Source organism: Peromyscus californicus, unplaced genomic scaffold (genome assembly GCF_007827085.1).
Source record: "Peromyscus californicus insignis strain IS unplaced genomic scaffold, ASM782708v3 Scaffold_8__1_contigs__length_139910024, whole genome shotgun sequence".
Lineage (NCBI taxonomy): Eukaryota > Metazoa > Chordata > Mammalia > Rodentia > Cricetidae > Peromyscus > Peromyscus californicus.
In genome coordinates, this window is record NW_026294606.1 from 67,119,026 (window position 1) to 67,134,959 (window position 15,934).

General features: G+C 38.0%; 1 protein-coding gene across 1 annotated transcript in view; it reads right to left on the reverse strand.

The window, feature by feature from the left end:
* Nucleotides 1–15,934, reverse strand: part of Cubn (cubilin) — a 225,852-nt gene that overhangs the window by 165,637 nt on the left and 44,281 nt on the right. Inside the window, 6 exon segments of the mRNA XM_052729218.1 lie at nt 937–1,126; nt 8,259–8,389; nt 11,860–12,076; nt 12,465–12,630; nt 13,347–13,525; nt 14,330–14,474. Coding sequence (XP_052585178.1) covers nt 937–1,126; nt 8,259–8,389; nt 11,860–12,076; nt 12,465–12,630; nt 13,347–13,525; nt 14,330–14,474 — 1,028 coding nt within the window.

Below are 15,934 nucleotides of genomic sequence, written 5' to 3' on the forward strand. Positions count from 1 at the left end.
ACTATGGTGGTAGGTGTTGATTATCAACTTGACACAACCCAGAATCACTTGGGATAGGAATCTTAATGAGACTACTGGGTTGGTCTGTGGCCATGTCTTTGGGGTGTTGTCTTAATTAGCCAACATGGGAAGAATGAGCCCACTGTAGGGGACATCATTCCCTAGGCAGGGGTTCCTGAGTCATATGAGATAGAGAGATAGAGCTGAGCTCAAGTAATGAAGTAAGCTAGCAAGAAGTGTGTATGCATTCATTTCTTTTTGCTCTTGACTGTGGGTATGATGTGGCTAGCTGAGTTCCTGCCATCTTGCTCGCATGCTATGACAGACTGGAGCCTGAAATTGTGTGCTACGATAAAGCCTTTCTCACCTAAGTTTCTTTTGATCAAGGTATTTTATCACAGCAACGGAAATGAAACTAAATGTCAACAATAGTGAGCATCACATTTTGGAATAGCAGTACATCTGTTTCCTTTGCCTAAATAAAATCTGAAATTTATTATAAAATATTTCTAATATGAGAATTTGAAATAACTATCAGGGGCCGAGAAGATGGCTCAGTAGTTAAGATTACTTACTATGCTTACAGAGGACCAGAGTTCAATTCCTAGTATCCACAATGGGTAGCTCACAACCACCTGCAACTCCAGAGGATCCAACATCCTCCTCTGCCCTTCACAGGCAATGCACTTACATACACACAACCACACCCCACGCATGCATAAAAACATAATTTAAATCAAGAAAGTGAAGTCTCAAATAGCCGCCAAATCTTATATAATTTCTCCTTTTCTTCTACATTTAATTTAAACTGATAAATTTTATATGTCGTAATAAAGAACTTAAAAGATAACTTTACAAGACTCTCCATGTTTCCTTTAATCTTTTCTGAAAAGATTATTGATGAAAATAAAGGTTATAATGAAATAAAAGCCATACCTGATTTCCAGAAAATCGAAACACTGTTGCCCCGAGCCCTCCTCCAGTTCAAAGTTTATAAAATCCAATTCAATCTGTTCATTGAATCCCGCTGTGATCCTGTAAATGCAATCCAAGTTATTGGGGTAATTTCTGGGGTAGTTTGGGGAGGTGATTCCTCCATAGTTATCTGTATGGTCTTCTAAGCATACTGTGAAAAGAAACAGAGAGAGAAATGGGAAACATTATACATTTGCATATGTCCAGTTATGTGCAATGCTTTAATTTGAGCCCCTGTACTTGAACTTCAGTAGCATTTTTTATTGTTCAAAGATTTATTTCATTTTTGAAACAATGTCTTTAAAATTTCAGGTGCAACCAAATCCTATATCTTAACAATGTGGCAGACATAGTCACATATTTTGACAGAATAACAGTTTTATCTTAGAAACGCTACAATTTTTCTAATTCATATAAGTTACCATAAACATTAAAATTGGGTTAAACTATGCAGATATCAGGGGGGTTAGAAGTAATTCAGTTCTGTACTTTTCTTCCTAACTTCCCTTTATAAATGTATGTATTTATGAGAAATGACCAGGAAGGAGTCTTCACCTTGGAGACGGTATGGGAGACCAGAGCTGGGTTTGGTAATGCATATCTAAAGTCAAAGGGACTTTCCATCAAAGTCTGTCTCGAGTACAGACAGGCCATGGAAACAAGCAAGCCACCGATCTCCTGATCTCAGTGCCCTCATTTCTATGATGGAGATGGTTACTAACTTTGGGTATTGTGTTAAGAGAATGAGATGATGCAGCTAAAGTATCTACCTTACCATAAACATGTGGCAATAATCATCATTATACTTCAAAATAGAAAGAGCCTAAGAAAAGTGTAATTATGAAGAGTATGTTTAACTATTACCATGAAATGATTAGCAGCCCACCTGGAATGCTGCATCCTAATTAAATAGCAATGACTCTCCAGTTTGTTTGAACTTTGCCTGTTCAGTCTCTTCAGACTATGTTCAATAAACAGCCCATCACTCCCTTATGCCCTTACAATCCAAGATGTTTTATAAAGAAAGTCTAGCTTAACTGTGCTATTCATCTAGCTTCAAGTTTCATCCAGTAATGACCTAAATCTAGGTCCTTGGAGTAGACAGAATCCATGACGAAAGGCTGTAAGAAGAATGAGCTATTATATTTTATTGCAAATGAAATAAATGCTGAGGCTGTGTAGTTATATTTCCCTAATTGTTGCCATATATTCATCCAGGAGGGGGTGGGGGGAACATCATTGGCATTGGGAACACAAAGACACATATAAAATGTTATAGGCTCTACTATTTATGTGTGTCCTGTGAAGTAACAAACATTGGTTAAATATTTGAACTTACTCTAAAAACTAAGGCTTTAGTTTATTGAGAAGGCTCACAGTGACAGTTCACTCAGAAAGGAAGGCAAGAAAGGAGGGAGTGAATGAAGGTAAGAGGGAGGGAGAAAAGTTGTCCAGGATGAGAGAGGACAGTATAAGGTATGGGAAGAGACTTATCCTAAGTGTTTCATACCCAGTTATGAAAATTATAGATAAAAATCATCAGACTAATGGGCTGTAAACGGAATTTAGGACACAGTGTTGCTGAAGTGACAAAACTAACAAACTCATTAGTCCACACACAGTTTAGTGTCAGCCAGTTATTCAAATGTTTAAAGCAAATTGTCTCTCCAATCAGAAAACAAATTAGTTAATATTCACCCAAAGAAACTAAAGCAAAAAAAAAGTAAACAGGACTTGAGGGGTACCTGCTGTGAGGACTACAGTAGTGAGTCTGTCCAGGTGGGCACCCCCCCATCCCCAGCTGCATGTGTGTCCTTCCCTCAGACCCACTTGCACTCTGGATCGGAGGAAACCCTTATGCAATAGAAGACAGAAGACCGCCACTCTACAGTCAAAGAGAAGACCAGCTTCATGCCCCACCTACCAGAACTTTTGAACAAGCTCTCAAAAGAAACAAATTAAACAAGTAATGCACTAAAAGAAGTAACATAGATGAGAACTGAAATCAAGTAAAGTGGAGTAGAAATAGAGAAGGAGTAAAAGAGGAAGAGTCACTACAGAGTCTCCAGCCAGCCAAAGAGCAGACTCACGAAAACAGTGCAAATAAATTTGATAAATTTGTTCACAGCCGCAAACTGCCATAGCTAACTCAAAAAAAAAAAAATATTAAGATCTTCCATGGCCTCGATCCACCAAAGAAATTCAATCTGTCATTAAACACCCTTCTACAAAGAAAACAGTGTACTCAAACAGCCCCTGGTGATAGTCAAGCAAGTTAAGGAAATATTATACTACTCAGGCTTAGGACACCCTAATTGTCGTGCTAGAAACCTCATCCAATGACTGAGGGAACCGGATGCAGAGATCCACCGCCAGGCCCCAGGTGGAGCTCCAGGAGTCCAATTGGCGAGAAAGAGGAGGGTTTGTATGAGCGAGAATTGTTGAGAACAAGATTGGAAAAAGCACAGGGACAAATAGCCAAACGAATGGAAACACATGAACTATGAACCAATGGCTGAGGAGCCCACAACTGGATCAGGCCCTCTGGATAAATGAGACAGTTGATTAGCTTGATTTGTTTGGGAGGCATCCAGGCAGTGGTACCGGGACCTGTCCTCAGTGCATGAGCTGGCTGTTTGGGACCTGGGGCTTATACAGGGACACTTGGCTCAGCCTGGGAGGAGGGGACTGGACCTGTCTGGACTGAATCTACCAGGTTGAACTCAATCCCCAGGGGAGTCTTTGCCCTGGAGGAGATGGCAATGGGGGGTGGGCTGGGGGGGGGGGGGGACAAGAGAATCCGTGGCAGATATGTAAAATTAAATTATAAAATAAAATAAAAAAAAACAAGGATGGACTCTATGATATTGTAATAGATTAGAAAAGAAACAAAGATATTACACTGTTTGGCTGATATATAAGAAGGCCATATATACAGAAATAATATAACTGTGGATATGAGGATCTGGGGAGAAGTTGGAAGATGTTGTAAAGGTATACAATGTAGGAAGCCTGTAAGATATGGAAATCTATCAGTTAATAAGATTGTATATGGTGATGATTTCTAACAAATGAGTAAATTTAATTGATCTTACAATTACTCATATAAAGACACACACACACACACACACACACACACAAACACACACACACACACACATCCCACCCATTGAATTATCTCTCCAGCCCTATAATTCCTAGTTTTTCTACAGAGAGAATGTCAACCTAGACTAGTGAGAGATTTAAAAATATGACAATTAAGCACTATTTTCATTCTAAGGACCAACACACTGGTGAATGTGCATGCACACACACACACACACACACACACACACACACACACACACACACACACACACAAACCCAGAAGAGAATTGGTGGGCTATTGGCACACACAAACATAAGAAAATATTTAAGATTTACTAGAGGAAAATATTTTAGAGATTAATAAATTTGAAAAAAAAACTTTTCCAAAAAATATTTGAGCATGCAATATCAGAAATTTCTGATTGAGGTATACAAGCAAGGGAAGAAGGCAGGCCTGACCACTGCCCAAGGTGTTTCAAGTCAAGCTGGCACTAACAGCCGGCTGACTGTCCTGGGCCTTACTTTCAATCTACAGTAAATAGGACCTTCAAACATGAGCATCATCATTCATCATGCCATTTTGTAATAGCTTTTTTTTAAATGAACTATAAAGGCAAATTCAATCAGATCTATTTGAATTGCTCAGTAAAAGTTTACTCTAGACCTTAATCAGAATTTCTAATTGAACTCAGATACCTGAGTTTATAACAAGACAATCTCCTCTTTCTGAAGAATTTTTAAAATGACCATTAGAGTCTGAGAATGCTGTTCTTACCACATTTAAATTTAAAAAATAGAAAACAGATTGCTCTCTGCCCATTTCTTTGAAATAAATTCCCTGTGGCCCTCTTGGCTATCCCTTCTTAACTTCACGCATTCTCTTTCTAGGCTCATTCCAAGATGCCCATTGAAAACTAGCACTAAATACTCACTGGGGTGTAAGAGGGAATGAAAAGGATGGGAGATCCCAGTGGATTCACCTTTTTATACTTATATTTGTTCATAATATTGTGCTTTGGACCAGGTTTAGCTACTTCTCTGGATAATTGTGAAGCTCTTTTCTTTGCAAAAAGTAAGAAACATTCATCACAGTTCTACTGTAGCCCTGTGACAATAGAAATGGACTACACAGTGAAACCTGGTTGTTTAGTCTGGCTCTTAAACAAGCCAGCTATTTATTCTTAGATGACAGAGTCAACATTCTAGACTGAGATCTCCCTCATTAAAAGATTAATTAGGGTAGACTGTTCTTTGTACTTTATTGACACATCATAAAAAGAAAATTCGATCATGCCTACTGAGATTGTCAGATTTTGTGAAGAGACGCCTAACTTTGTATGATAACTCTGATACTTTCCACTCTTTTGTTTTTATTGAACTCCACAGTTTTAATAAATGAATCAGGAATTAGTTGGAAAAACAATGGAGTAATTGTGAAATAGATATTATTTAATCTTAAAATTTAAGTTCATTTCTGCCCTTGTTTAGACTTGTAAAGTTCTTTCTTATTAGTTCTATATTTAATCAGTGGATAAGTAATAGATGTTAATAGGATATGATTATAACTTAAATGGTAAAGTATATCAACTATATTATCTCAATATCCAAATATTTTCTACTTCATGCTAGTAAATGCTGAATGTTATAATTGGTGGTAAGGAGTTGTTAGGAGTTTCTACCCAACATCGTTGCTTTTGTTATGTCTTTCGTTTTGATCTCCCCAGGCACATTTGAATGAGAACTGCAGCTGCATGCTTACAGAGGGAGTCAGAGTATGAACAAGAATGATCTCCTTCCTCCCAAACAAATATTTAAGGGCTGACATCATAGCCTTATGGCAGAAACTACAGATGGAAGTGTAATTGGATTCAAATCAGGAAATTTTGACTCTATCAAATGAAGACAGGGCAGATTCAGAGGGAAACGTTCAAGGACTGTGCTAAGAAACTAGACATCAACAGTTCAAACCATCATCATCACCCTAAAACTAATGTCTGCCAGAGGAATAAAATAGGTTACAGGCCAGTGACTGGTGTCCTCTGGTGCTTTTATCTGACATGATTTCAGTCTACAGAAAATACTCAGAAAAGGGTGCTACCTGAAAAAGAGAGTCCTCACCTCTGTCCTTCCAAGCAGCAGCTCATTTCATCCAGGCTCCTGGGACACTAGTCAGCTGCCTGGCTCCCACCCACTTAACCTCCATTCCAATCTCCTGAGCCAGCTGTGCCCTGAGACATACCACAGGGCCAGCCTCAGCAACTCATGCAATCCAGCCACCCATATGACTTTCTGGGTCCCTTCATCCGATTGCTATGTCAAATGCTGTGACTGTGTTAACCAGTCCTCTGAGCTCATCCAGCGAAAGGCAGACACACAAGGAACAGTCAAGGGGCAGAGAGGATGTGCTCCCTTGTCTGTGATTTCAGCTCTGTCTGGACCAAGGGGGTGGCGCTAAGGTAATGACTAACACACAGGGAAGCAGGGTGGACAGACTGCAGTTGCTCCTCCAGTGTCTCTTGCTTTAGCATTTGGGTTTTCTCATCTCTCATTTCTTCTCTTTCCTTTGTTCTTCCGGGTTAGAGGGTTTGGGAGGGATTGAACCCAGCCATGCTTTCTGAGCAAATGCTATAGTTGAGCATGCTGTACTCTATTCTCTATATCAGTTTTCCTTCCTGTCTAGGTTACCTGTTGATTTGTTGAGTTTTACCTGCATCGTATCTTTCTGAACAATTTTATTAAGTTGTGAATTTATTATCCCTCTCCCCAGGTTATGTTAATGGCTCTTGGCTGTCACTTCCCTTCATACCGCCTTCCAAGCTGGTGTAGTGTTAACACAATAATTTCAATCATTACAGAACTATGTTTCATTTTGTATACTATTGCAAAGATCTCCATGATATCTGCAGCCAGCACTGCCTGAATTACATGTTATTTAAGATACAACTAGCTTATTCATGCAGCAAATTAAAATTATGTTCATAGAGGATCAGAGCCAGAAAACATTTCAAAGATCATCAAATCTAATCTTTTAATTACACAGATGAGAAAATTGTACCCCACGAAGTTCAACTGACTTACTCCAAATCTAATATTCAGTGTGGTTTAGGGCCAAACATATGAGAGAGAAGAAACTACAGTGTGGAAAATTGTGCACACACTGTAATTTCCTGAGAAATCCACTTTGGTCTTTGGCTGTTAACCACCTGAATAAGGCCCAGTGAAAATGTCAATTACACAACAAAACACACTACTCTCGAAATCCTTGAGCTGTCACTCCCCATGTGCTTGGGCTAGATAGTGAGCTATCTGCCCCCGTGAGTTCCACCAGCGAGGAACATACACAGGTCCCCTTGCACTCTGAATTTCTAAAGTCATGCTTCCAAAACACAGAAGTTGAACTACTTTTGCCTGGATCAAAGTACAGTGACCAAACTCCCTGGAAGAGAAGAGAAAAGCTGACTAGGGATGCTGAGTGGGAGAACTTCTCCTTTATTTATTATGGGGCTAAGGGTTATAGAAAATGGCACCTCAAAGATGACTGGACACAGACTATCAGAACGATAAGTCCAGGCCCAGAAAAATTCCCCAAGCTGTGGAATGCTTGGCAAGTAGAGGTACCATGTGCCTGCTGTGGATATGCTCTGGATGCTATTTTTCTCTATCAAATATTTTTCTAAGTATGCTCTAAAAATTAAGGTCCAGCAGGCAGCAGTGGCATACATCTTTAATCCCAGCACTCGGGAGGCGAGCCAGGTGGATCTTTGTGAGTTTGAGGCCAGCCTGGTCTAGATGCAGGACAGGCACCAAAACTACACAGAAAAACCCTGTCTCGAAAAACAAAAACAACAACAACAACAACAACAAAATTAGGCTCAGAAACCCTAAAAAGGAATACAGCTCATGTAGCAGCATTACCCTATTTTTTTTTTTTTTTTTTTTTTTTTTTGGTTTTTCGAGACAGGGTCTCTCTGTGTAGCTTTGTGCCTTTCCTGGAACTCACTTGGTAGTCCAGGCTGGCCTCGAACTCACAGAGATCCGCCTGGCTCTGCCTCCCGAGTGCTGGGATTAAAGGCGTGCGCCACCACCGCCCGGCTACCCTATTTTTAATAAGGTGGGAATTGTCTTTATACTTTATTCCAGGTAAGTATTTGTGTGTTTTAGACATTAAATCCCTTTTGCAATAGAGAAAATGTTACCTGATGATGCATTCATTGCTTCATACTGTATCGAAAAGCCTTCGTGGGCAAGAGCAGAGTCAGACACAAACATGATCTTTATTGAGTGGGAACTGCTAGTAAGAGAAGGTGGGATGGATTTTCCACAATATCTGTTCCAAAGAAAGAAAGAAGAGATACACAGATTTTTAAACGTTTAGTAAATTTGAACTAATATTCCAAAATTTAGGACATGTGAAGATGAGAACGGGTTGTTATCTATTTTCTATCACCCTTGAAACCAAATATATTTCGGTAACAGCATAAACACGCTTGTTCATGATTCCCTAACTGAAATAGTTGTGTGTTCAGCTCAGTGCCTTGACACAAATGGGAGGTTAAACAGGGGCAGCATTAGGCCGCTGTTAGCACACTGAGGAAGTCATTCATGGAACTGTAATAAAGGGAATCAATGTACTCTACACTCATCCAGCACAAGCCCTAGCCACTGTCACTCAGGGGCATCATGACTTTGGACACATAGCTCAATTGTGCTACCCCACTTTTTCTGTCGACTTCACACACTTCTTAACATCTTCCTCAGTTAATATATTGCACATAAGCATCAAAAACAGTGTCTGGCTAGTGGTCTGTGGTGTAAGCTGTCTACTGTCTTTAAACAGCTAGCTTATGGAGAGGGAAAAGTGTCATTAGTAAACCATGTGATTGTTCCTTCAGAACAGAGAAAGTTTGCTCAGAAAGTCTATTCGAGTAATACCCAAAACACAACTACAGCAATGATGTTATGCCATATTTTATCTTGAGAAACACATGTAAGAAGAAAAGGCTGGAAAAATAGAAATCTCAAGCCAATGCATGCTTGGAACCAAAGAAAAAAAGTAATATGGAACAAAAATAAGCTAAAATATTGAGTGTGAGAAATATGAGAATTAAAGAAGTTTGATGTAGAGTAGCATTTTATTATCAACAGAGAATTACCATCTTAATAAGACTGAAGGTAGATACATTAATAAATACATGCGCACACATGGCCATGTATCCTAAATTGGAACATGATCCTTAAAGTTTATTCCCCTTAGGAAAAACTGCATTTTTTTGTCATGGTTAAAAGTACCCAGATACTACTTTTAAAAAAAGAAGAAAAAAAATTTAAAAGAGGAAAGACTGAGGTAAGAAGCTAAAGAAGGTGAGAGGCAGTAAACACAGAAGGAATAAATTTAGAGACTAACTTAAAAAGGAAAATGTTTACAAAGTTAATAGATAAAAAGAAAAGAAGATGTAATAAGACATTTAAAAAGAAGTAATCGAAGGAGGTTGGAGAGATGGCTCCGCAGTTATGTGTACTGACCGCCCTTCTGGAGGATATGGGTTCAATTACTAGCATCTACATAGAGGTTAGTAACTAACTGTAACTCCAGTTCCAGGGGATCCAATTCTGGCCTCTGTGGGCACCATCCATGTGATACAGAGATGTACATACAGCCAATGAACTGATACACAATAAATACATAAATAGATAGATATTTAAAAAGCAACCAGAACTCTGCTTTCAACACAAACATAATAATAGAGGCTGGTTTTAACTTTGCACTAAAACATCTGAAACCCTAGGGGAAATGTATAAGTGGTTCTCAACACACCAAATATCAAATAAGAAAGGGAACCCCTCAAAAATGGGAAATAAATGAATTAAACGGGAAACTGGAAAGGATCAACTTCAGTTCAAGCAACTTAATAATATTACAGGACAAAATCCAAAAATATTTTTACAAGAATGTATAATGACTGGTGCTCCAAACATAGAATTAAAAGTTCTTAACAGTCTATAAAATATCAAGTACAAAAAGAAAATGGAAAGTGTAACTCATAATGAGAGAGAATAATCAACTAAAACATAGAAAGTAATTACATAATCACTGAATGAGTAAAGACACTAAAATAAATAACTGTATCACATAGATTTCAAAGTATGGAAAAAACAATACAGAGATGTACAGACTCTAGATAGTCGTGTGGTACTAAATGCTGGGGAAACCCAAATATGCATATGCAGAAAAAATAAATAAAAATAAAATAAACTCAAAGTGTGTTAAAGAGTTAAATGTGAGAAGTGACTAGATGAGAGCCACAGGAAAAAACACCTCATGATATGGGTTTGGACAAGGATTTCTATAGATATGACATAGAAATAAGTCATGAATCTATGCAAAGGGGAGTATTACTTATTCATTAACAAGGGAATGAAAAATCAAGACCACAATGATGTATTATCACTGTCTTAGTTACTGTTCAATTGCTGTGAAGAGACATCATGACCAGGGCAACTCTTATAAAAGAAAGCATTTAACTGGGGTCTTGCTCACAGCTGCAGAGTTATTGCATTCTCATCATGGCAGGAATAGTGACCATGGCACTAGAATAGTAGCTTAGAGCTTTACACCCTGATCCACAGACAGAAGGCAGAGAGAAACACTGGGGCTGGAGTGAGATTTTGAAACCTCAAAGCCCATTCCCAGTGGCACCTCTCCTCCAACAAGGCCACACCCACTTCAACAAGGCCACACCTCCTAGTCCTTCCCAAACAGCTCCACTAACTGGGGACCAAGCATTGAAACATAGGGGCCTATGGAGCCATTCTCATTCAGACTCCACCACAGTCTCATCCCGTTATGATTGCTGTTATAAAAAAAGAGATTTTTTTGTTATTGTTGGGAATGTAGAGAAAAAAAACCTTATGCATTGTTAATGAGTATGTGAATGAGCCATTGTGTAAAGTTTTGCAAAAGTTCTTCAGAAATTAAAAATGTAACTATCTTATGGTCAAGTGATCTTACTACTAAGGCTATATCTGAAGGGAATTAAATCAGCATTCTGAAGAAATAGCTGCACTCTTGGGTTCATTACTGCATAATGCACAATAGCAAAGATACAGAAACAGCCTGTGCCCATCAACAGATGAATGAATAAAGGAAATGTGGTATTGATATATATATATATATATATATGTATATATATATATAATAGAATACTACTATATAAGAAATGCAATCTTGCCATTCAGAACAAAGTAGGTAAATTTGGAGGACATTATATTAAGTTAAATAAGCCAGGCATAGAAATAGCAGTACCCCATGATATCACTGATATATGGATTCTTAAAAAGTAGATAAAGTAATGGGGCTTACCAGATCCCAGGGGTAATTGGGGGATAGGAGTAAGGAAGAAAAGATGTTGGTAAAATCAGGTAGTAAGGAGAGCACATTCCAAGATATCTATTACATAGCAAGGTGACTATAGTTGATGACTTATCATATCTTCAAAAATATGTACCAGGTGGACATTTTGTGTTATTACCAGTAGAATGATGAATATTCTAAATAATATATTTGTCAGTAAGTTAGATCTTGTGATTCCATGCACTTTATTTCAAAATATAATCATATGAAAGGTCAAAATACATTGCCAATTTATAAAATAAAACTGATATATATGTATATATATATATATATATATATATATATATATATATATATATATATAATGATGTAAGTTCAGTACTGGCTCACAAAAAAAACTATATGCTGTGCTTGAAAGTTCAGCACAAACAATAAAACAGTCTTACCTCCCAAGAGATATCTGATAAACAACGTCATAAATTTCCAGGTAGTCATTTGTGCAGTTGTAATGAAAATCCAGGTAAAATGAATCGAACGCCAAACGAATCACATGGCCTTGCTGGACTACTATATGCCAGGTACAATTTACACCACTTGGGTAGATATTTGGATAACCGGGACTTTTAATGTCTCCATTTGATGCTGTGAGAACTTCTCCACATTCTGTTAAAATAATAATAATCACAACAGTTAATGAATAAGATACATGGGTCCCAAATAAAATGTGCCTATCATAATCGATTAAAAGCACAGAAGGAAACTGTTGCTTCTTATCTGTCATTGATGATAACTGATTCTTCACTTTTATTAATAGATATATGATAACTATTGATAAGTATTTGTTGAAAGTATAGTCTTTGTTTTTAAGTGTACTTTATAATTTTTCACAGAATAATTGATTTTTTTCATAATTCACTTATTGTAATGAACTCGTGTTTTCAAAGGTGGGGATTGAACCCAGAGCCTTACACACATAAACAAACATCCCTAGTTTAACTGTCCATGTATTCTGAAAGGAGCATAAAAGTGGGAGAGAAAGACATGTTCTTACCTAAATCATCAGTACTGAACCTAGCCGTGAAGCCACGATTTTCCATAGAAGAACTTTTCACAAATGTGACATAAAGAACATTATACACGGATGGTACAGATGATGGTATGTTTGTGCCACAAAACTTCTCATTTCCAGGAGATCCCAAGACAGAGCTGGGACCAATCTAAGGTAAAATAGATACATCCAAATTAATTTTTATTAAATATCCATTTTGGAAAACTGTTGCCCTTGGTGGTGAAGCTGTTGGCAATCAATAACTCTGTGTGTGTGTGGTGGGGGGGTTGCAGAATCAGTCTCTTGTGGACTGTGAGTAAAACAAGTTTTATTTCTTGCTTTCCATTCAGGGTGCATTTTATTCTTACATCATTGCTCTAGTGAGAGTTTTCAGAACAATGCTGAGCAGAAGTGAGGAGATGGCATGCCTGTCTCTCAACCAACCACCGAGGCAAAGCATTTAGCATTTCCGTCACTGTACATGATGGTATCTATGTGGTTTTGGTACCTTATATCAAATTAAGAAAATTCTTTCCACAGTTTTTAAAAACTGTTTTTAGTATAAGAAGCAGACAGATTCTGTCAAGGGCTTTTTGTTCATTCTATTGAATGAATATATTGTCTTTTACTTTTTCAATGCTATTATATTTTGTACTATAATGCCCACTGACTTTTAAGACATAATAATAATCTACACATACTAGTGAAAATCTCCCCCCATCATGGTATATAATCATATACATACTGGATTCTATTAAGTAGTCTTCTGCTAGAAAACTTCATATCTGTACTTATAAGATATTGGTCTGGACAAGCAATCATTTTTTTTTTCATATAAACAGCATATAGTGCCTTTAGGGTAATTCAATGGTATTTCACTCTTACCTCAATGTAATCAGTATCACAGGGGGCAGTACTTCCAATCTGAAAGTCAGTGAAGTTGAGAACAACAATTTGTCTGAGGGGTTGGGAGATGGTCCACCTACAGGTTCTTTGTCCAGGATAGGCATTAGGATAAAAAGGTGAGTGAACGACTCCTTCTCCTGTTAATTCACCCCCGCAAGCTATAAACAGAAAAATGATAACCATATTTGCTCAGAAATAAAAAAAAATTCCTGACCTCAATTCCATTACAAATCTAACTCCGCCCAAAGAAACAGCAGAATGTGACACTTCTTTCGGAATATTTTCTGTGCCATTCAAGAACATATAATATCTAAAATAAATCAAAATGTTTGAACAGTAATTTGACATTAAAAAACAAATAGGAAAGGACCATTAGGGGGCTAGAGAGACAGCTGAGCAGCTAAAAGCACTTGCTGCTCTTCCAGAGGATCTGGGTTTGATTCCCAGCACCCATGTGTCAGCTTACAACACTTTCAACTCCAGTCCCAGGGAATCTGACACCTCACCTGGCCTCTGAGGGCATCAGACACACATGCTGTGCCCAGACATTCATGTTGACAAAAGGCCCATTCACATAAAATAAAATAATTTAAAAACAGATTGGCATGAAAACATGGCTCAGTCAATAAAGCGTATGCTTGAGTTCTGATCTCCAGCACCGTGAAGCTGAGTACAGTATGTGGTGGGGGTTGGGGAGAGCACAGAAATAGGTGTCTCCCTAGAGCTTACTGGCCAGCCGATCCAGCTGAATTGCAGAGTTCTATGTTCAATGAGGGGCCCTATCTGAATAAGGTGGAAAAGAATTGAGGAAAAGATCAATGCCCTGGCCTCTACCAGCACACACCACACACACACACACACACACACACACACACACACACACACACACACACACACGAGCGCGCGTGCACATGCATACCACATGCACACATGCACACACAAGTAAGCAGAAGTTTCCTTACCAACTTGATAGTCAGCTCTGAAACTAGCCTTCTGGACTAAAGCGTCTATTCTCAGTCTGATCCAGACTCTGTTAGAAATCGATCTAATAGGTAGCAGGGTTTCATTGCCACAGATCTTTCGAAGTAAGTTGTTATGGTCTCCAACCTAAGCAGAAAAGTAAAGAAGGATTTGTAATGCTAGTCAGGACAGTCACTTCAGTAGTCAGGGTAGTATTTGGAGACTAGTCAATGGCACATTTGAAATAAATAAAAGTTTAATGAGTTAGTGCCTCTATTACATTTAGAAGGAGTAAGAAGGTCAATTTTAACACCAACTAGTAGTACTAAATATTGATAAAGTCTTTAATCAATACAATCCATAACTACATAATTCTTAAAACATGCTAATAATTTCCACGGTATCAAAGAGGAAATAAATCGATAACTGAAGATAGTTTCCCCAACAAAAGTCAAGAATACATCATAACAAAAGATGAAAGTTCAACTAAACCCACAATTCAAGGTATAAACTGTGTTTATTACCAAAAACATAAAAAAATAGGCAGGCAGGAGGAAGGGAGAGGGAAGAGACATACTCAGAAAGAGAAACACACACACACACACACACACACACACACACACACACACACACACACACAGAGAGAGAGAGAGAGAGAGAGAGAGAGAGAGAGAGAGAGAGAGCACACCTACAGAATCAATGCTAAACACAGAATAAAATGACTAAAAGAAAGAGTAGTAAGAGTAAATCCTGATAATTAAAATACAAAGGGAAGCAGATTCATAAATACACCAAAGAACAGCTTTTTAAAGGAGGGTTGTGAATGGGGACACCAAAGGCAAATTTTAGACAAATCTAATAAGAAAATAAGAACTATGTCTAATTATAATTAGAAACAAAAATTATAAACATTACAAACACTGCGTCTAAGAAACATTCAATCAGTTAAATACAATTCTGTGTACAGGTCTTTGCTAAAGTATTTGAATGTTCAAGATAGATTATTTTCATAAAATTATGTAAATTACTAAAAGGATCTGAAGAAGAGGAAAATAGGAATCCTGTACAATGGACAGGTGGAGCATCATTACACAGTTTCTTCACCCTGCTTTCCTCGAGAAGGAAGCACTGTGAGAGGATGATATGCATTTGCTAAGTCTTTTTGCACCTTTAAGGAACAGATAATTTCCACATATAACTTGTTCAAAGGCCCCCAGGTGCAGCACAGCTCTCTATTACCAAATTCCAACATAAACAGTAAAAAATAAAAACTGTGAATCAATTTCACTTACTAATATAGATACAGAATCCTAAACAAAGTTCTAAGAAAATAAATTTACAGACCATTGGCTCAGTGGGTAAAGGCACTTGATGCCAAGCCTGATGACCCAAGTTCAATTCCCCAGGACTGACATGGTGGAAGGAGAGAGCCGGTTCCTCTAAGCTGTATTCTGATTTCAGTATGCATGCTGTAGTGCAGCTCCCACCCCCAACACAATACACAAACAGATAAATACATGCAATAAAAATTAGAGCAAATCAGTGCAGTGGCCCAGTTCCTGTCCCCCTCTGCCACCAACCTCCTGCCTTGATAACAGTAGCAAGTT